The following is a 21,902-nucleotide window of genomic DNA, read 5'->3' on the forward strand; positions in this document are numbered from 1 at the left end:
TGGCTGTTCCTGAGTTATATCCTTTTATAACAAACCAGTAATCTGGTAGGTAAAATGTTTCTCTGAGTTCTGTGAGCCACTCTAATAAATTAATTGAACTCAAGGAGAGGGCTGTTGGAACCTCTGATCTATATAGCTGGTTGGTCAGAAGCACAGGTGACAACCTGGACTTCGACTTGCATCTGAAGTGGGGGGGGGGGAGTGTGAGTGTATGAGAGAGTGTGTGTGGCAGTCTCATGGGATCTCATGCTATCTCCAGGTAGATGGATTTAAAATTGAGTTAAATTGTAAGACACCTAGCTGGTGTCACAGAATTGTGTGGTGTGGGGGAACCCCCCCCCACACACATTTAGTGATCAGAAGTGAAGGGTACTGTGAGAGTGTAGGATACACAGGAGTGTCTGTTCTACAAAGGAACTGAAAGCAAAGTTGTACACCCGTCTTCATAGCAGCATTATTCACAACAACCAATGGGTGGAAGCAACACAACTGTCCATCAGTGGGTGAATGGATAATCCAAATATGGTATATACATACAATGGAATATCATTCAGCCCTTAAAAACGTTGACACATGCTACATCATGGTGGAACCTGGTAGACACGAGCCAGTCACAAAAGGACAAATACTGCATGACTCCACTTCTATGAGTTTCCCAGAGGAGTCAGGTTCATAGAGACAGAGTGGAATGGGGTTCCCAGGGGCTGGGGAGGTAGATAGGGATCTGCGTTTGATGGGGGTGGAGTTTCCGTATGGGAAGATGAGAAAGTTCTGGATGATGGGGATGGCTGCAAAAGAGTGTGAACGCGCTTAATGCCCCTGAAATGTGCATCTAAAAATGGTTAAGGTGGTAAAGTTTAGGTTATGAGCGCCTCACCACTATAAAACACGCAGAAACTTCTCAGAGACCCGAGGAGGAGTGCAACTGCAGGAGCAGAAGCCAGCTCAGGATAGGTGTGCGGGGGACTGACAGCCCAAGGCCTCGCCCCCGCACAAGGTCCGCCCACCCTCACCCTGGCCACTCAAGCAAGCAACGCTCGCCCGCCTCCTGGGATTGCTGTGGCACCAGCCCGCGCACGCTCGCGCACACCCCGCCCCCGCGCACGCTTCGCCCGCCCGCCGCCAGGGGCTGTTTTGGGGCCCGCCCGCACCGCCTCCATCCCTCTCCCCCACCTCCGCCCCCGCGCACGCTCCGCTCGCCCGCCTCCAAGGTGTTGTGGCGCGCGCCCGCCCGCGCCCTCCCGCGCCGCCGCCCGGGCCGCCCCTTCCCGCCGCCTCACTCCTCCCCAAGATGGCGGCCGCAGCGCTGCTCAGGGGTGCGGCTCCAGGGCGCGGCGGCAGGGCCTGGAGCTGGCGGCTGCGCGCTGCCCCGAGGCTTCGCCTGGCCCACAGCTCCTGCTGTCAGGGTGGTGAGCCCGCGGGCAGCGCGGCGTGGACCTGCTTCCTACTGGGCGAGCGCGCCCTGGTGCGCGTGCGCGGGCCGGACTCTGCGCCCTTTCTCCTGGGTCTGCTGACCAATGAGCTGCCGCTTCCAGGTCCTGCGGCCGGCGAGGCTTCAACTTCGGCGCGCTCGGGCTACGCCCACTTTCTCAACGTCCAGGGACGCACCCTCTATGACGTCATTCTCTATGGGTGAGAGCGGGTTGGGGCACAGGCTTTGGAGGACCGGGGTAGGGGAGGGGGTATCACCCAGGGGAAGGGCACCCAGGAGCGGGCATGAGAAGGCTTGGAGGATGGGCTCCCATGGAGGGCTCTCAGGGGAGGGGCGGACAGGGGGCGGAACTAAGGACACCCAGAGGCGGGGCACCTAGGGGAGGACTACCAATGGCCCAGGACGGACATCCAGGAGAGGACATGCAGGACAGGGCATCCAGGGGAAGGGACATCTGGGAACCTGTGCATAGGGTGGGCCTCCCGGGGAGGGCACCTGAGGATGGGAGGCGCGCCCAGGGTAGGGAACTTGGGGACCCGCACACAGGGTGGGCTGGGGTTGGGCACCTGGGGGAGGGCACCGGGGCAGGGCAGCCCTAGGTGGGCTGGAGCCTGCACCCAGGGATGGGCCAGCGACACTCACCCATGGGAGGGCCTGGGCGCCCCTGCGCCTGGCCTCTGATCCTGATCAGACCCACTGCACGGAGAAGGGGTCGTGGCATCTGGAGCCACACTGCAGGGAGCAGCCTCTGCGCGACTGGCTTGTGCCACTACTTCCTGAGTTCTCCAGTGTACACACATTTCTCTCCAAAATCTCTCCGTATTCAGTGATTATTAGCGTTTGGTGTTTTACATGAGTCTATGCTGATTTTATCATGACTATCAGGACAAACCAAGTCAGTGGCCTTTAGAGCTATAGAGCTTTCGGTTTTCACTTGCTTAGCTTTCTCAGACTTGGTTCTTCTAGAACCTCTCATGCAGTTGCAGGTCGTTGCTCTGCCTGAAACCGCCCAGGAAACTCCAATGTCCCTCTTCTATTGTGGGTTCTTGTCTGCATCTTCCTCAGTGCCTGCCTGCTGGAGGAGTATGCTCTTTAGTGGCTTGTCGAGAGGTAGGATACTTAAGGTGGACCTTTGACTCCTTCAAATGGTTTCATCTGATAGCTTGGCTGGGCATAAAACTCTAGGCTGAAAATCGTCCCTGAAAACATTGAAGCCACAACTGGCATTGCTGTCAAGAAGCCTGGTGCCTTTTTATTTGTGAGCCTTTGTGTGTGACTACTTTTTCTTTGGACACTCTTCGGGGCTCTTTTTCATCCTGATGTCTTGAAGTGTTATGACGATGTGTTGTATTTTGAGTCTTCTTTCACGTCATGTTGCTGGGCACTTGGTGGGCTGTTTGACTCTGGAACAGGGGTCAGTAAAGTATGACCCTTGGGCAGATCCAGCTCACTCTTTTCGTAAGTAAAGTTTGATTGGAATGCTGCATGCCCCTTTGTTTGTATACTATGTGGCTACTTTCATTTTCCAATGGCAAAAGTATAATTAATAATATAATAATGTGGTAGAGACCGTGTGGCCGCAAACCTAAATTATTTACAGTCTGGTTCTTTACAGAAAAGGTTTGTTGTCATTATCTGTTTTATGTAATTATTACCTTCCCAGTAGTTGCTTTAATCTCTTTTAGAAACTGCGTTCTTTGATTATCTTAAACCCTCTGTGTCAGGAATTTTCAGTTAATCTATCAGTGTTGTAATGATGTTGTTTTGGTCCCCAAATTTTCTTACTTGAGTCTCCAGTCTGCCTTTACATCTTTCTGCATTCTTGTTATAATGAATTTATATCCTCATAAGTCACTCTACAGTGTAAAATTTTTTTGTTTCTAGGGTTTTTTTTTTCTCTTCATACTTTTCCTCAGGTCTGAAGCATTTTTGCTTAGCTGCTGGGCCAGCAGTTCTTGTCACCAAGCATGTATGTGGTGGCTCTTTCCACACATTGTGTATGCCCTGATTTATCCTATGGAGGAGTTTGTTTTTCTCTCTCTGTTAATTCCTGAGAATGGGGTATCGCTGTGCCACTTGCTCTCTGTGTGCTGAGGGAATTGGAGTGCACCGTGATGATGCCCCCTGACCCTAGGTGCTCTTCTGAGATTCCAACTCAAAGTCCTTTGTGGGGAGTGCCGCCCTGAGGGGTGGGGTGGGGTCTTCATTCCATCAGAAAGAGACAACCTGAGTTAGTGGCCCCACTTCTCCTGAGCAGTTAGAGGAGAGAACACATGAGAACACTCCCTCAGATGGCTGCTCTTGGGCCTGGGGGCTTGGTAAACAATGTCCAGATTTATCTCTCGCAGTTCTGCTCTGGGGCATGGGGTGCCCAGCCTGCTGGCATTCCACCCCATCCCTATGCCTCTGTTCTGGTCTGATGCCTGCTGTTAGTTCATGGGATGTGATCCTTCCCCTCCTGGATGCTCTTGGCTCTTTACCTACATCTGATCTCACTGAGGTCTGCTCTCTGAAGAGAGGGACACACTGGCAACTGGCTGTCCCGCCTGGGAGCCTGGGACCTTCCTGCTTTCTTCGTGCTTGCTCTCTGCCTGGTGTTTTCTCTGCATCCTCTCTGGAATTTTTCTTTTTTCTTTTTTTTTTTTTTTGGCCATGCTGCGCAGCTTGCGGGAGTTCAGTTCCCGGACCCGGGATTGAACTCAGGCCACGGCAGTGAAAGCCTGGAATCCTAACCACTAGACCACCAGGGAACTCCCTGGAATTTTGCATTTAAACTGTCACGCTTCTAGTTTCCCATCCTGGAGTTGTTCCTTCCTCAGTGCACCCTGGTCCGGATGTAGGAGCATCTCTCAGACAAAGCTTTAGCTTTTTGTTTTTGTTTTTTTTAATAGATCTTTATTGGAGTATAATTGCTTCACAATACTGTGTTAGTTTCTGTTGTACAACAAAGTGAATCAGCCATATGCATATCCCCATATCCCCTCCCTCTTGAGCCTCCCTCCCACCCTCCCTATCCCACCTCTCTAGGTCATTGCAAAGCACCGAGCTGATCTCCCTGTGCCATGCTGCTGCTTCCCACTAGCTAACTATTTTTACATTCGGTAGTGTATATATGTCGATGCTACTCTCACTTTGCCCCAGCTTCCCCATCTCCGCTCCGTGTTCTCAAGTCCATTCTCTATGTCTGTGTCTTTATTCCTGCCCTGCCACTAGGTTCATCAGTGCCATTCTTTTTGATTCCATATATATGTGTTAGCATACGGTATTTTTCTCTTTCTGACTTCACTCTGTATGACAGACTCTAGGTCCATCCACCTCACTACAAATAACTCAATTTCGTTTCTTTTTTTTTTCCCCCCAAACTAATCAATTTTATTTATTTATTTTTATTTTTAAACATCTTTATTGGAGTATAATTGCTTTACAACGGTGTGTTAGTTTCTGCTTTATAACAAAGTGAATCAGCTTTATACATGTATAAATGTATAAATACATATATCCCCATATCTATTCCCTCTTGCGTCTCCCTCCCTCCCACCCTCCCTATCCCACCCCTCTAGGTGGTCACAAAGCACCGAGCTGATCTCCCTGTGTTATGCAGCTGCTTCCCACTAGCTATCTATTTTACGTTTGGTAGTGTATATATGTCCATGCCACTCTCTCACTTTGTCCCAGCTTACCCTTCCCCCTCCCTGTGTCCTCAAGTCCATTCTCTAGTAGGTCTGCGTCCCGTCCTGCCCCTACGTTCTTCATGACCTTTTTTTTTTTTTTTTTAAGATTCCATATATATGTGTTAGCATACATTATTTGTTTTTCTCTTTCTGACTTACTTCACTCTGTATGACAGACTCTAGGTCCATCCACCTCACTACAGATAACTCAATTTCGTTTCTTTTTATGGCTGAGTAATATTCCATTGTATATATGTGCCACATCTTCTTTATCCGTTCATCTGTCAGTGGACATTTAGGTTGCTTCCATGTCCTGGCTCTTGTAAATAGTGCTGCAGTGAACATTGTGGTACATGTCTCTTTTTGAATTATGGTTTTCTCAGGGTACATGCCCAGTAGTGGGATTGCTGGGTCATAGGGTAGTTCTATTTTTAGTTTTTTACAGAACCTCCAACTGTTCTCCATAGCAGTTGTATCACTTTACATTCCTACCAACAAGCTTTTTGTTTTTAGAGTAGACTTTATAGGGAGTTCCCTGGTGGCCTAGTGGTTAGGATTCCGAACTTTCACTGACGTGGCCTGGGTTCAGTCTCTAGTCAGGGAACTGAGATCCTGCAAGCCACGTGGCATGGCCAAAAAAAAAAAGAAAAAAAAAGTAGACTTTTTAGACCAATTTTAGGTTCATAGCAAAATTTAGGGGAACGGACAGAGACTTCTCATATGCTCTCTGCCCCCACACATGCATAGTCTCCCCCGTTATCAACCTCCTCCTCCAAAGTAGTATGTTATTTACAATCGACGAGCCTACGTTAACACCAAAATTACTCAGAGTCCTTAATTCACATTAGGTTTCACTGCTGTTGCTGGACAAATTGGACAAATGTATAATAATGTGTATGTACTATTATAATATATATGGTAGTTTCACTGCCCCTAAATATCCTCTGTGCTCTACCTATTCAACCCTCCCTTCCTCCTCACTCCTCACAACCACTGAAAGGATCTTTTTGGACCTGGAACTGTCTCCATAGTTTCACTTTTTCCAGAATGTCACGTAGTTGGAATCATAGAGTATGCAGCCTTTTCAGATTGACTTCTTTCACTTAGTAATATACATTTGTGTCCTCCATGTCTTTTCAGGGCTTGATAGCTCATTTTAGTGTAGAATAATAGTCTAGAGTATGCAGCCTTTTCAGATTGACTTCTTTCACTTAGTAATATACATTTAAGTGTCCTCCATGTCTTTTCAGGGCTTGATAGCTCATTTTGGTGTTGAATAATAGTCCATTGTTTGGATGTACCAGTTTATGTATCCATCTACTGAAGGACTTAAGCAGTTGCTTCCATATTGTTGCAATTATGAATAAAGGTGCTATAAACATCTGTGTACAGGCTTCTGTGTGGCGGTTAGTTTTCATCTCCTTTAGGTAAATAACACCAGGGAGTGTGATTGCTGGATTGTAAGGTAAGAATATGTGTAGTTTTGTAGGAAACCACCAAAGTATCTTCCAAAGTGGCTGTACCATTTTGCATTCCCACCAGCAATGAATGAAGGCTTTCCATTGCTCCATAACCTCACCAGCATTTGGTGGTGTCAGTGTTCTGGATTTTGATCATTCTAATAGGTGTGTAATGGTAGCTTGTTGTTTTTTTAATTTGCTTTTTTCCCCAATGACATACGACGTGGAGCGTCATTTCATATGTTGTTTGCCACCTGTCTGTCTTTGGGGAGGTGTTTGTTGAGGTCTTTGGCCCATTTTTAATCAGGTTGTTTGTTTCCTTATTTGAGTTTTAAGTGGTTTTGTATATTTTGAGTGACAGTCCTTTGTCAGATGTGACTTTTCAAACCTTTTCTCCCAGTCTGTGGCTTGACTCCTCATCCTCTCAGCTGAGGCTTTGTGTTTTGAAACTCTTTCCTCATTCTGACCATGTGTTTGTTTCCTGGGCCTCTGTCTTCATGATGGAGGCCTTAAGTGCTGGCTGCGGAGGAGACGCTCCAGGTTTTGGTCCTGGGCTACTCTGGCTTTTGTGGGACACACTGAAGTCTCTGTCTGCGGGTTTCTGGGGGGTGTCTCTGGGGGCCATCCCGCCAGGTTGCCTGGTGAGGATTCGGATGGTCCACTGCTCCGTTGTTTCTCTCCACGCCTGGTTCCCCTGGTGCTCATCGCAGCTGGCTCCATGCTGAGTCTGGTCTCGGCAGGTTCCTGGTCTGTGTGTACCCAGCAGAGGGGAGGTGGGAAGTGGGGCTAGTGCATCTCTGCCCAGGACGTCATGGCTCCTATGGCAACCCCACTGAGCCTCCATTTAACCCACGTCTCTAATGCCCTCCTGCTGTGGCCGTGCTCTGTGGGCCCCTGGATTGTCTGCTTCCTGCCTTGTGGGGAGCGTGTAGGGCTCCATATACTCAGTCCCCCATGGGCACACTGTAGGCTGTTCCCCTAGGTGACTTGGAGCATGCCAGCCTGACAGGGTCCTCCATGTACAGTCCTGCAGCAGCCCAAGGCCCCTGGTGAGTGTCGCCACTCCTTGACAGGCATTTGGGTCTGGTCTCTGTGCACCTGTGTGTCCCTTACCTGCTAGCCCCCTTGTGCCCCATGCCTGCCCATGCCTCATGACCTGGTACCTACAGTGCCCCTGAGGGGATCTGTTTATGTGTGAAGTCCCTGGCCCTGGGCAGAGCTGGGTCCAGGGCTGCACTCGAGGAGTGAGGTCCCTGTGTTTATGGGGGTGGTGGGTACCGGGGTGTCAGGTACTGTGCAGGGCATTGGGCTGCTGGAGGAGGGCACTCTGGGCGTTCTGGGTGAGGGGTTCGGTGGGCTTGACCCTCCCTTTTTGGGTTTTCACACAGCCTGCATCCTGGGCAGGAGGGTGGGTGAGGATGGACACCTGGGATTGCACTGCCACCACATGCTATATCCAAGTCCTGCCCGCCAGGCCGGCTGGGGAGGCTGCAGGTGCCCCTCGACCTTCCTTTTCCTGCTGCTGCGGTTGTGCCCCTAGGAGGGGCTTCCAGGCTTAGCAAATAAAATTGTGGGTTGCCCAGGTAGATCTCAAACAGACACGGGTGACTTTTTAGGAGGTGACCTATGCAGTGTTTGGGAAATACATATACTAAAGACATTATTCACGGTTTTCTGAAATTCAAATTCGGCTGGACATCCTGCGTTTTATCTGGCAGCTCTACCCAGGGGCACTTTGCGACGTCTGGGGATATTTGTGGTTGTCATTCAGGCATGGATGCTCCTTGCATCTAGTGGGCTGGGCCCAGGGGTGCTCTCAGCGCTCAGCAGTGCCCAGGATGGCCAAGAAAGCTGCCCCGAGCATAGGCTCACCCTACTTCACCCCTTCTTCTTCTGACCTGTCCCCCATTACTCAGCTGCATCAGGGGCAGCAGGCAGTCTGATTTGGGGTGGTGGGGAGCAGGGGTGCATTGCAGCTTTGTTGGTCCTGAGGGGCTGAATGGCACATGGCCATTTGCACAGGTAGCTCAGAAAGTGTCTGAGCCCAGAACCTGGCCCTGCCCCACCCAATTTGTCTTGAATCCCGTGGAACATCCGCCCCATGAGTGAGATGGGGGCATCAGCCTGGGGCCTGTCTACCCCGGCATCCTGGTGGTCCCTTCACCAGCCCTTCTCGGGGCCCTCCCCATGCTGGGCCTCCTCCCTCCTTGGGTATGGCTTTACCCGCATCTCTCCCTCTTCCCTCCTAGGTTTACTCTCCCCTACGACCTCACATTCTATCCACCCATGCCCAATTCCTCCCCTTGCCAGTATTTCATACTGTTTCTGTCTGCTTCCTTTATCGGAGATTTAAAAAATAAAAATGTACCTGCCCATGGTTAAAAAACCTAATAACATTAAAAGGCTTTTTAAAAAAAATTTATTTATATTTATTTATTATTTTATTTTTGGCTGTGTTGGGTCTTCATTTCTGTGCGAGGGCTTTCTCTAGTTGTGGCAAGCGGGGGCCGCTCATCATCGCGGTGCGCGGGCCTCTCACTATCGCGGCCTCTCTTGTTGCGGAGCACAGGCTCCAGACACGCAGGCTCAGTAATTGTGGCTCACGGGCCCGGTTGCTCCACGGCATGTGGGATCTTCCCAGACCAGGGCTCGAACCCGTGTCCCCTGCATTGGCAGGCAGATTCTCAACCACTGCGCCACCAGGGAGGCCCTAAAAGGCTTTTGATGAAAATTGACTGAGTGCTGTCTTCCTTCTCACCGGCATGGATCAATCTTCTCCGGAGACAGCTCCTTTTTCTTCTTTCTTTTTAACTTTTTATTTCGAAATAATTATAGATTTACAGGAAGCCACAAAAAAATGAACAGGGATGTCCCATATACCCTTCACCCAGTTCCTTCAGTAGCATCATCTTGCCTCCTATAGTCCAGGGTCACAATCAGGGGACGGACATGGGCCAGCCACAGGGCGCACTCAGGTTCTCCCAGATTTCCATGTGCTCTCATGCATGCAGCTGTGATTTGATCACAGCTGTGTAACCTCGATCAAGACAGAGCTGTTCCATTACCATCAGGCTCCCTTCTGCCCTCTGTGGGCATACTGCCCTTCTCATCCCCTCAGCCCTGCTCACTCTCCATCTTTATGATCGTGTCATTTCAGGAATATCGTACAAACAGAGTCTTCTGAGATTGGGTTTCACTCACCTTGATGCCCTTTGGCTTCATCAGTAGTCTGTTCCTTTTCCCTGCTGAGTAGTATTCCATTGAGGGAATGGACCACAGTTTGTTTAACCATTCACCAACTGAAGGATATTTTGGTTTCATTTCTTGGCTCTTAAGAATAAAACTGCCTCTAACGTTCATGCGCAGGTTTTATGTGAACACCTGGGGTGTTTTCTAGGATAAATACCCAGGAGTACAATGGCTGGGTTGTGTGGTAGCTGCATGTTTAGTTTCATAAAGGGCTGCAAACCATTTTCCAGAATGTCTGTTCCATTTACATGCCCACCAGCAAGGCTGAATGACCCAGCTTCTCTGCATCCTCACTGCCTTGGATGTTCTTATTTCTGATAGTTGTGCCCTGGTATCTCATCATGGTTTTAATTTGCCTTTGCTTCATGATAGGTGACTTTGAACTTCTTTCCATGTGGTTATCTGAGGCAGCGCCTTTGAACTCTTCTGTTTTTTTCTGGCATTTTAATTCCGTCTGTAAATGATCCTTTTCCCACCCCTCAGCTGATCTCATTTCTGACCTTCTTTGAGGACTGTTTGGACGGTGAGGCGCTAACCTGACTTGCTGCTGCAGCCTGCGGTGTTCCGCTTTCTCCACATGCTTGTGCCTGTCCTTACTGGACCCATGGCTGATAGTTATGTGCATGGACATGACAGCGTTTGTGCTGTAAGGTGAACCCACCAAGCAAGCTTCTGTAGCTCTTTCCTCGGGGGGGGGGGTGACTGGCTGCTCCAGGGCAGCACTTAACCCTTTCCTGCCTGGGGAGGGGGTTGGGGGCACAGCTGATGGGTTCTGGAAGAGGGGTCTGGGGTACCAGCTGATGACCTTTCTCTCTTATACGTGCTCCTGGAAGGTCTTACCCGCTTCTGTGTCTCAGCTCCCATCCAGCTGTGGGTCCTTGCTCAAGCCACATCTATAACCAGGACTCCAGCCATGTACTCCTCTGGGTCCTGCATGTCTCCACTTAGGGTCCCTCCACCATGTCTGAGGGTGCACTGGCCTCTCCTCTGTGCTCATCTGTCTGTAAGGGCCCCATCATCCATCCGTCAATGACACCAGGATCTGGGGTCATTCCAGTGGATGTGGGCTGCCTGAAGTGAGGGTTAGGATGGTTCTGGCGCCCTGATCAGGTTGCAGAGCTTCCCTAGGGGAGGTGGGAGGTGGGCATGGGCAGGGTGTGGCCTCACCATGCATCTCATCTGCGTCAGCTGTCTGCTGTCTTCCCAGCTCTTCCTGCCTGCCCACATCCCTCCTGAAATCCATTGTGCGCCCTGCCTTAGGACCCTTGGCTTCTCAGTGGCTTCTCAGGGCTGGAGGAGGCAAATCCTGGACTTCAGTGTGGCCGTCTGTGCCTTTCCGCCTCACCTTGCGCACCGGACACCGCTGTGGTCCCAGGGCCCTGCTTCCCACCTGTTGGGCCAAGCCCTCTCCTCCACCTGCCAGACTTTCCTGGGGTTTCCACCCTGGGCAGGGAGGGGTGGTGGCCATGAGGTCTCCAGCACGTGCTGTGCTGTGCAGCTTTACTAGGTGGACCGAGGTGCACTTGGGAGGCACAGCCACGTATGGCCGCGGCCTGACTCCATGCACTTCCCACGGTGTGCCCTGCCCGCCCCCATGCACCCCTTCCTCTCCCCGCAGGCTCCCTGAGGGCTCCCACGAGCAGCCCACTTTCCTCCTGGAGTGTGACAGCTCAGTGCTGGATGCGCTGCAGAGGCACCTGGTGCTGCACAAGATCCGGCGGAGGGTCACCGTGGAGCCATGCCCCGAGCTGCGCGTGTGGGCCGTGCTGCCCTGTGCCCCTGAGGAGGCCGGCAGGGCTGTGCTGCTTCAGGAGAAGGCCGAGTGCACCACCATCCTCACCCGTGATCCCCGGACTGCTCGCATGGGCTGGCGGCTCCTCTCCCAGGATGAGGGCTCAGCCCTGGTGCCCGGGGGCCGTCTTGGGGACCTCCAGGATTATCACCGACACCGGTACCAGCAAGGTATGGACATGGGGTTGGACCTGGGGAAGGGTCGGGGGTAGAGGGGTGGTGCTGGATGTGGGGGAAAGGACAGGGTGGGATGGGAAGGGACCAGAGGGGTGTGACACAGAGCCCTGGGGAAACTGTGTGATGAGCCCAGGCACTGGGAGGAGCCTGGGGAGAGAGCAGAGATCTGGGGTCAGGTGTAGGGTCTTCGTCTTTAGTGGGTAGTATTGAGGGCCAGACCAAGGTGCTCACCCAGGGACCAGAGTGGGGGGCTGGAGTAGGGACCTGGAGGATGGGGAGGGACAAGAACGGGGTCTAGGAGGGACCCAGAGGATTGTGGCGGGTCAGATGGTGGGACTCCTACAGGCCGGTACCCCCGGCCACTCTTGGTTGAGCCCCCAGCTCTGGAGGACACCTTAGATCTCACCAAGCCTCCCTCTACCTCTACAGGCGTTCCCGAGGGGGTCCACGACCTGCCCCCAGGAGTAGCCCTACCGCTGGAGTCTAACCTGGCCTTCATGAATGGCATCAGCTTCACCAAGGGCTGCTACATTGGCCAGGAGCTGACGGCTCGCACCCACCACATGGGTGTCATCCGAAAGCGCCTCTTCCCAGTACAGCTCTCAGGGCCCCTCCCTGTGGGCAGCATTGCCCCTGGCACCTCTGTGCTCACCAAGTCGGGGCAGGCAGCCGGCAAGTACAGGGCAGGCCTGGGGGACGTGGGTCTGGCTCTGTTGCGGTCCGAGAAAATCAAGGGTCCTCTCCACATCAGAACCTCTGAGAGTGGCCTTGTGGCCCTAACTGCATCTGTGCCGGACTGGTGGCCCACATCCACTAAGTAGCCCTGGATGTCCCTGCAGTCCTGTACAGGGCCTCTGTTTATCTGCTGCATCCTGTAGGCCAGCCCCCACTTCCTAGGGTGGCCCAGTTGAAAGAATACCCCCTTGGAGGGTCCCCAAGTATATGTGGGCCTCCCAGAGCTGCAGGCATGGTGGGGCATGCTGCTGCAGCCCAGGTGTTCCCAGCCCATCATGCTTCCTGTGGAGGGTCCTATGCTCAGGCTGGCTGTCCTCTCCTGGTGGCTTTGTGGCTGGAGCATCAGGAGCCCTCCTGAGGACTGGCGAGTCCTGCGCCTGCCTCTGTGCTGAGCAGAGGCCCAGCTTCCGCCAGGCCCTGGATGAGATTCCAAACCATATAGATCTAGAGGTAGTTCATCCATCACCCAAGGGCAGGATGCCCCAGGATGCCTCTGGGCTGTCCACACCCCTCTGAGCCTGCTTGGTCAGGCCTGGAAAGGAGGCTTCTCAGTGTCTGGGGTGGCTGAAGGGGCAAGTGGGCTCTGGGAATGGTCTTACCATGTTGGCTTGGGGGCATGTCTCAGGGTGGGAATCTCCTGGGGCCAGGTGGAGTGGCGGTGTCTGCGAGTGGAGGCACGTGCACTGCTCACACCCACCTGAGCCCTCCCAAGTGTACCTCTGTGCTCAGGGGTGCCAGCTGGGGGAGCCCCAATACCATTTTATGCCGGGGTAGCACATCTCCCAGCTTCGGCCCCACGATGGCATTGGCAGCCCCCCTCTCCCCACCATAGCCCTCACGAGCTCAGGGGAGGAGTGGCTGCCCTGGGACGGCAGTGCCCAGGGCGCAGAGAGGAGTTTCTGCTTGGCTTACTTGCTGCTGTTTTCTGATGTAGTCATGTCTTCACAGTAAGGGGATGACTTACTTCCCCACTTTAAACCACTGACCTCCATTTTCCCACTGCAATGTGAATCTCATGATTACTGGGCGTCCTACCTGATGCCTCAGAGTGGCTATTAAAGTGTGACCCACAATTGGCCCATGTGGAACTCTGGTTTCTTTTTTTTTTTTCTCCCCTTCACTTTCTTTATTTGTTTGTTTATTTATTTATTTAAAATTTTTATTGTAGTATAGTTGATTTGCAATGTTGTGTTAGTTTCTGCTGTACAGCAATCAGTTATACATACATCCACCCTTTTTGAGATTCTTTTTCCATATAGGTCATTACATAGTATTGAGGAGAGCTCCCTGTACTATACAGTAGGTCCTTATTATCTATTTTATATATAGTAGTGTGTATATGTCAATCCCAGTCTCCCAATTTATCTCTCCCCCACCCCCTGCCACTTCCCACCCTGGTAACCATAAGTCTGTTTTCTACATCTGGGACTCTATTTCTGTTTTGTAAATAAGTTCATTTGTACCATTTTTTTTTTAAGATTCCGCGTATAAGCGATATCATATGATATTTGTCTTTCTCTGTCTGACTTACTTCACTCAGTATGACAATCTCTAGGTCCATCCATGTTGCTGCAAATGACATTATTTCATTCTTTTTATGGCTGAATAATATTCCATTGTATATATGTACTTTTTTTTTTTTAAGATTTCAACAAATTTATACAATATATATTGAGCAGTAATTCCTGTACAGCTTATTCTTACTAGTTTGAATCCGGCTATTCCAATGTATTATGAACCAGTTAGCTGTCCATGTCTTTTAAAACAAGTCTCAACTGAAATCTCAGAACAATCACAGCAAAAGCCGTGGAATAATGGAAGAATTAGATGTTTCCATCATAATTAAGACCAAGGATCCATGAGGGGCAGGAGAGAGCATTCAAGGGTAAAAATCAAGTTTTCTACCTAGGTTAGATAGTAGCTGAATTGGGATCTTAGAATTCCCAACTTTTATTTGGTGTAGTAATAAGATACAAAAAAGGCAGGGGCACCTTTTTTTCCTAAATGGAAACCTTCACCAAAAGAGGTTAGAAGACTTCAAGGCAAGTTCTTTCTCCAAAATGAGTAAATGACATCAGTTCTAATTCTTACTGAGGTTACAAACCAACCATCAGGATATTATTAACTCATGTGTAAGAGGGAAATTGGGAGGTAGGGAGAGGTAAGGCCTCAGCAGAGAAAGCAAGTTTTAAGTAGGGAGATAGCCAGCTTCTACCCTGAAGTTATTGCTAGGTTGTAACGGAGCTGCATATATGTAGACCTGTTTCGCAGAGGAATTGAGTAGCTGAATCCTTCGTTAAACTGGTAGGCACTGTAAACTGTAGTATTTACTGTCCAGCAGAAAGGTGAAAGATGATGTCTTTACAGGGAAATCTCTTGATTCCCCCAATTTCTACAAAGGCTGTAGCCAAGAATCATCCAGGACTTGGTATAATGTCAAGGTAAGGGATGCAGTGTTCAGCTGACAGCCACTTTATAATTATTTCACTCCCCCAAAAAGGGATTAGTGGTTGATGGAGAGAAAGCATTAAGCATGTCTGTACCAATAAACAGGTCCCCTTAGAGGTTTCTCACTGCTTTCCAAAGTCATGATTGGTTCTTCTAGTCTGAGAGATCTTGGCTGCAAGGGGTGGGGGTGACTGCCAAGGCTCTCAGGTGTTTAAGGGTTTGCATAGCTCATCCAGTGGTAATGGGGGCACATACAGCTTTTCTGATAGTACATAGTATGTATGTTTGTGCTTGGCTAAGCTTCTCCAGCAAACTTAAGCTCTTCTAGTGGTGAAAAGACCCTAGGAGGGCTCAAAAACATCACCTATTCATTGTATGGCCCTTCCTAAAGGGCTTAGAGAATGCTTCTTCCTGACCCTAAATCAGTAGGCTGAGAAAGGAAATGGGAGTAGGGAGTCCCCACCAACCTGGGGAACTAAGACTTCTAGCTGTCTGCTCAAGGGCTGAATCCAGCCTCATTCAGTACCTTTTTTTTTTTTTTAAGAACATATCTTTATTTATTTATTTATTTATTTATTTATGGCTGTGTTGGGTCTCCGTTTCTGTGCGAGGGCTTTCTCTAGTTGCGGCAAGCGGGACCACTCTTCATCGCGGTGCGCGGGCCTCTCACCATCGCGGCCTCTCTTGTTGCGGAGCACAGGCTCCAGACGCGCAGGCTTAGTAGTTGTGGCTTACGGGCCCAGTTGCTCCGCGGCATGTGGGATCCTCCCAGACCAGGGCTCGAACCCGTGTCCCCTGCATTAGCAGGCAGATTCTCAACCACTGCGCCACCAGGGAAGCCCTCAGTACCTTCTGATACCTCTTAGGTGCTGTGTCTTACATACTCAGTCTCCAGGAACTTCATAAGAAGTCTGGCTAGAGAAGAGTGAGGCTCTTTGCCTATGTCTCTGTGCCTTCAGTGAGACCACGTTTAAAACCTCCATGGGAAGGAGGGACCTCATGCTCGGGGGAAAGTGGTTTAAGGCTGTCGGAGAAGTCAAGCCGAGCAGAAAGCCATTACTTCCACCCAACGCTTTCCCTTTTCTCATAAGCTAAGATTAAGGATGGCACAAAGTCAGGCCTCAAGAGAAGACGCACAGAGGATCCATGCACCACGTCTTGCGCAGAGGCTGGAATTTCCCAGCAGTTTGAAAGCCAGATGCTTTGTTGACTGCCAAGGGCAGGTCAGGAGACTGATAGCTTCCAATCCCAGCACTTAAGGAAACAACTCTTAACGACTTCAAGTTTTTTTCAGTAGCATTTGTGTTTCATTTCTCACCAGAAATTAGTTTACTGGTCCAAATTCTGTCCTAAGGAGGATCACTACTGGTCTCGTAAGCTAACACCTTTTTGGTCTGAAGAAACACATGGATTTTAGGTAATGCAGCAACAGACTTTAGCAAAGGTTGGTTAAAGCACAGAAAGCTGGAGGGACCAGAAATGAATCCAGATGTGCTGGGGAAGAAGAGAGCCATTTCTACCAGGACTTCTGGTGGGTGAAACAGAGGCACGCAGCTCAGGGGGATGGGCGGGCTACAGGAAGGAGGGTGAAACTGTGTAGGTTCTCAGAGGAAGGGAGGAAGATATGGTCCAAATTCCAGAAAGTCCTCTCTTCATCAGTCACTATCATCACCCCAAGATCATTGAAACAGGGACTTGCCTGTGTGATCTGTACCAGTTCCCACTGGCCTCGGCCTCTGCCAGACACAAGGTGCACCTCTGAAGCAAGACAGGCATGCCCAGAGGTGACACAGCATCTTTGCTTGCCCTGGTCTTGGGAACACTGCAGATTTTCTTGTTAGCCTGCCCCTCTATAAGCTGGCTAACTGTGGGCCCAGACATCTCGAGCTATGTCCCTGTAAAGCACTGAAGAAGCTAGTAGAAGCCCTCAGGATCAGAAGACATGCACAGCTCAGATCACGTACTGCCGGCAGGTGGGACACTGGTTCATGCACTTGCCACACTTGGTACAGGTGACCATGTGGCTTCACTCCAGCAGAACACAGTTGATGGGCGAGTCCGTGCAGATCCGACACAGTTTCTCCTCCAGGCTGGATGGCACTGCTCCCCTGTTCCCCTGTTTTGGTCTTCAGCACCACACACCAGCCGCTGGAGTCCCTTCTGACTCTTGTACAGCCACGTCACCATCAGCTCCCACTTCTCACAGCAGCCCTTGTAGTTGATGAAGTTGTGAGCCAGGATCTCTTTGAGATGCCGCACAGTTAGACCTTCAATGTCCTCCGGTTGGTCAGGTCAGACAGAGAGGCCCTCCAGCCTCAGTTGTCCTCTGAGTCGACGGACTGCGTCCACCCTCAGTAGGTGCTCTGGCTGTGCTCTCCAGGTAGACGGATTCCTCTTGGTCCTGAGACACATGGTCAATGGCCTTCCTGGCCATGCTTGTGCAGTGGGCCCCACAGGCCTTGCAGCTTGGTTCCGAGACCGTGGGGGAAGGGAAGGAGCTGTACCCAGGGTTAGAATAAGCCTGTATCCTGGCTTCATGGGGTGGTGGGGCCGCCTCAGGCTGTCCATCCAGGCAGAACCAGTTGCAGCAGGTTGTCCACATGATAAAATCTGGGAGGGGAGGGGAAGGGAGAGGCCGGATCCTGCCCATGTACACCACAGGCAGGGGAGCTGTGGGCTGTGCCCTGGTGGCATCGGGGCTGAAGGGCAGTCGCGACATCCTCACGGCGGCCCCAGGAGTTTGCCATACAACATCTTTATCCATTCCTCTGTCGATGGACATTTAGGTTGCTTCCATGTCCTGGCTATGGTAAATAGTGCTGCAGTGAACATTGGGGTGCATGTATCATTTCAAATTATGTTTTTCTCTGGATATATGCCCAGGAGTGGGATTACTGGGTCATATGGTAGTTCTATTTTTAGTTTTTTAAGGAACCTCCATAGTGTTCTCCATAGTGCCTATACCAATTTACATTACATTCCCACCAACAGTGTAGGAGGGTTCCCTTCTCTCCACACCCTCTCCAGCACTTATTGTTTGTAGATTTTTTGATGATGGCCATTCTGACCGGTGTGAGGTGATATCTCATTGTAGTTTTGATTTGCATTTCTTTAATAACTAGCAATGTTGAGCATATTTTCATGTGCTTTTTGGCCATCTGTATGTCATTCTTGGAGAAATGTCTATTCAGATCTTCCACCCATTTTTTGATTATGTTGTTTGTTTTTTTCATATTGTGCTACCTGGGCTGTTTGTATATTTTGGAGATTAATCCCTGGTCAGTCACTTTCTTTGCAAATATTTTCTCCCATTCTAAGTGTTGTCTTTTCGTTTTGTTTATGGTTTCCTTTGCTGTGCAAAAGCTTTTAAGTTTAATTAGTATTTAAGTTTAATTGTTTATTTTTGTTTTCATTTTCATTACTCTTAAGAGGTGGATCAAAGAAGATCTTGCTGCTATTTATGTCAGAGAGTGTTCTGCCTATGTTTTCCTCTAAGAGTTTTATAGTATCTGGCCTTACATTTAGGTCTTTAATCCATTTTGAGTTTATTTTTGTGTGTGGTGTTAGGGAGTGTTCTAATTTCATTCTTTTACATGTAGCTGTCCAGTTTTCCCAGCACCACGAACAAAAGAGACTTCCTTTTCTCCATTGTATATTCGTGCCTCCTTTGCCATAGATTAAGTGACCATAGGTGCGTGGGTTTATCTCTGGACTTTCTATCCTGTTCCATTGATCTATACTTCTGTTTTTGTGCCAGTACTGTACTTTGTGTTTGTTTGTTTTTTGTTTTGTGTTTGTTTTTGGCTGTGCCACGTGGCATGTGGGATCTTAGTTTCCCAACCAGGGACTGAACTGGTGCCCCCTGCAGTGGAAGCGCAGAGTCCTAACCACTGGACTGCCAGGGAATTCCCAGTACCATACTGTTTTTTTTTTTTTTTAATTTTTTATTTATTTTATTTTATTTATTTATTTATGGCTGTGTTGGGTCTTCGTTGCTGTGCGAGGGCTTTCTCTAGTTGCGGCAAGTGGGGGCCACTCTTCATCGCGGTGCGCGGGCCTCTCACTATCACGGACTCTCTTGTTGCGGAGCACAGGCTCCAGACGCGCAGGCTCAGTAATTGTGGCTCACGGGCGTAGTTGCTCCGCGGCATGTGGGATCTTCCCAGACCAGGGCTCGAACCCGTGTCCCCTGCATTGGCAGGCAGATTCTCAACCACTGCGCCACCAGGGAAGCCCACCATACTGTTTTGATTACTGTAGCTTTGTGTATAGTCTGATGTCAGGGAGCCTGATTCCTCCAGCTCCGTTTTTCTTTCTCAAGATTGCTTTGGGGCTTCCCTGGTGGCGCAGTGGTTGAGAATCTGCCTGCTAATGCAGGGGACATGGGTTCGAGCTCTGGTCTGGGAAGATCCCACATGCCGCGGAGCACCTAGGCCCGTGAGCCACAACTACTGAGCCTGCGTGTCTGGAGCCTGTGCTCCGTAACGAGAGAGGCCACGATAGTGAGAGGCCCGCGCACTGCGATGAAGAGTGACCCCCGCTCGCCGCAACTAGAGGAAGCCCTCGCACAGAAACGAAGACCCAACACAGTCAAAAATAAATAAATAAATAAATTAATTAATTAAAAAAAAAAAAGATTGCTTTGGCTATTTGGGGTCTTTTGTGTTTCCATACAAATTGTAAACGTTTTGGTTATAATTCTGTGAAAAATGCCATTGGTAGTTTGATAGGGATTGCATTGAATCTGTAGATTGCTTTGGGTAGTGTTTTCATTTTGACAATATTGATTCTTCCAATCCAAGAACGTGGTATATCTCTCCATCTGTTTATGTCATCTTTGACTTCTTTCATCAGTATCTTCAGTATCTTACAGTTTTCTGAGTACAGATCTTTTGCCTCCTTAGATAGGTTTATTCCTAGGTATTTTATTCTTTTTGATGTGATGGTAAATGGGATTGTTTCCTTAATTTCTTTTTCTGATCTTTCATTCTTAGTGTTTAGGAATGCAAGTGATTTCTGTGTATTAATTTTGTATCCTGCAACTTTACCAAATTCATTGGTGAGTTCTAGTGGTTTTCTGGTAGCGTCTTTAGGATTTTCTATGTATAGTACCATGTGATCTGCAAAGAGTGACAGTTTTACTTCTTCTTTTCCAATTAGGATTCCTTTTATTTCTTTTTCTTCTCTGATTGCCATGGCTAGGACTTCCAAAATTATGTTGAGTAAAAGTGGCAAGAGTGGACATCCTTGTCTTGTTCCTGATCTTAGAGGAAATGCTTTCAGCTTTTCACCATTGAGAATAATGTTTGCTGTGGGTCTGTCATATATGGCCTTTATTATGTTGAAGTAGGTTCCCTCCATGCTCACTTTCTCGAGAGTTTTTTTTTTTTAATATTTATTTATTTATTTATTTTGGTTGTGCTGGGTCTTAGTTGCAGCACACAGGCTTTTTAGTTGTGACATTCAGACTCTTAGTTGTGTCATGCATGCGGGACCTAGTTCCCTGACCAGGGATCAAACCTGGGCCCCCTGCATTGGGAGCGCAGAGTCTTACCCACTGGACCACCAGGGAAGTCCCATCTGGAGAGTTTTTATCATAAATGGGTGTTGAATTTTGTCAAAAGCTTTTTTTCTGCATCTATTGAGATGATCATATGGTTTTTATTCTTCAGTTTGTTGATGTGGTGTATCACGTTGATTGATTTGCATATGATTGAAGAATCCTTGCAACCCTGTGATAGATCCCATTTGATCGTGGTGTATGATCCTTTTAATGTGTTGTTGGATTTGGTTTGCTAGTATTTTGTTGAGGATTTTTGCATCTTTGTTCATCAGTGATATCAGCCTGTAATTTTCTTTTATTGTGGTATCTTTGTGTGGTTTTGGTATCAGGGTGATGGTGGCCTTGTAGAATGAGCTTGGGAGTGTTCCTTTCTCTGCAGTTTTTTGGAAGAGTTTCAGAAGGATAGGTGTTAACTCTCCTCTAAATGTTTGATAGAATTCACCTGTGAAGCCATCAGTTCCTGGACTTTTGTTTGTTGGGAGTTTTTATATCACATTTTCAATTTAGTACTTGTGATTGGTCTGTTCATATTTCTTCCTGGTTCACTTTTGGGAGATTGTACCTTTCTAAGAATTTGTCCATTCCAGGTTTTCTATTTTATTGGTGTATAGTTGCAAGTCTCTTTGGATCCTTTGTATTTCTGTGGTGTCCATTGTAACTTCTCCATTTTCATTTCTAACGCTATCGATTTGAGTCCTCTCCCTTTTTTTCTTGTTGAGTCTGGCTAAAGGTTTATCTATTTTGTTTATCTTCTCAAAGAACCAGCTTTTAGTTTCATTGATCTTTGCTATTGTTTTCTTTGTCTCTGTTTCATTTATTTCTGCTCTTATCTTTATGATTTTCTTCCTTCTACTAACTCTGGGTTTTGCTTGTTCTTCTTTCTCTAGTTGCTTTAGGTGTAAGGTTAGGTTTTTTATTTTCTTGTTTCCTGAGGTAAGATTGTATTCCTATAAACTTACCCCTTAGAACTGCTTTTGCTGCATCCCATAGGTTTTGGATCACTGTGTTTTTATTTTGAGTGGAAGGTGCTGGGACTTGGTTTCGGGTAAACTAGATACATTGAGATGCTTTCCCTGTGCACACCAGATAAAAGATTTTAGCAGAGTTTCTCAGTTTGCTGGACTGACAAGAAGGGAAGAGGCCTCAGAGGCCTGGAACAGTGATGGAGCTCCAAGTCCAGAGGAGATTGGGCCCTGGTGACTCTGAGCTGTGGTCTGCAGACCCAGGGCAAAAAGCAGACAGGCCTGTCCCTGTGAGGCGTGTGAGCAGTGCCCACAGAGCTGGGATGGAATGACTGAGTGACAAAGGAGCCATCCTGGTGTTGGGGTGGCAGCAGTATCCCCTCCAAGAACCTGCAGCCAGATGCAGCCAGGAGT

At 49.1% G+C, this 21,902-nt stretch overlaps 1 protein-coding gene and 1 pseudogene across 1 annotated transcript; one reads left to right on the forward strand and one right to left on the reverse strand.

Moving 5' to 3' along the window:
- Window positions 1–1,291: 1,291 nt before the first annotated feature.
- IBA57 (iron-sulfur cluster assembly factor IBA57) lies at window positions 1,292–14,106 on the forward strand. The gene is made up of 3 exons (XM_068534673.1): window positions 1,292–1,632; window positions 11,431–11,774; window positions 12,210–14,106. The coding sequence occupies exons 1-3, from the start codon at window positions 1,292–1,294 to the stop codon at window positions 12,599–12,601; spliced, it is 1,077 nt and encodes a 358-aa protein (XP_068390774.1). The 3' UTR covers window positions 12,602–14,106.
- Window positions 14,107–16,896: 2,790 nt separating this feature from the next.
- On the reverse strand, window positions 16,897–17,682 carry LOC137759002 (E3 ubiquitin-protein ligase rififylin pseudogene; annotated as a pseudogene).
- Window positions 17,683–21,902: the final 4,220 nt, after the last annotated feature.

Source organism: Eschrichtius robustus, chromosome 2 (genome assembly GCF_028021215.1).
Source record: "Eschrichtius robustus isolate mEscRob2 chromosome 2, mEscRob2.pri, whole genome shotgun sequence".
Classification (NCBI taxonomy): Eukaryota; Metazoa; Chordata; class Mammalia; order Artiodactyla; family Eschrichtiidae; genus Eschrichtius; species Eschrichtius robustus.

Excerpts from the sequence above, each read along its gene's own strand:
- IBA57 (XM_068534673.1), top strand. The coding sequence starts at position 1,292 with ATGGCGGCCGCAGCGCTGCTCAGGGGTGCGGCTCCAGGGCGCGGCGGC. Across the intron at positions 1,633-11,430 it reads TATGACGTCATTCTCTATGG|GCTCCCTGAGGGCTCCCACG; the intron begins GTGAGAGCGGGT and ends CTCTCCCCGCAG. Across the intron at positions 11,775-12,209 it reads CCGACACCGGTACCAGCAAG|GCGTTCCCGAGGGGGTCCAC; the intron begins GTATGGACATGG and ends CTACCTCTACAG.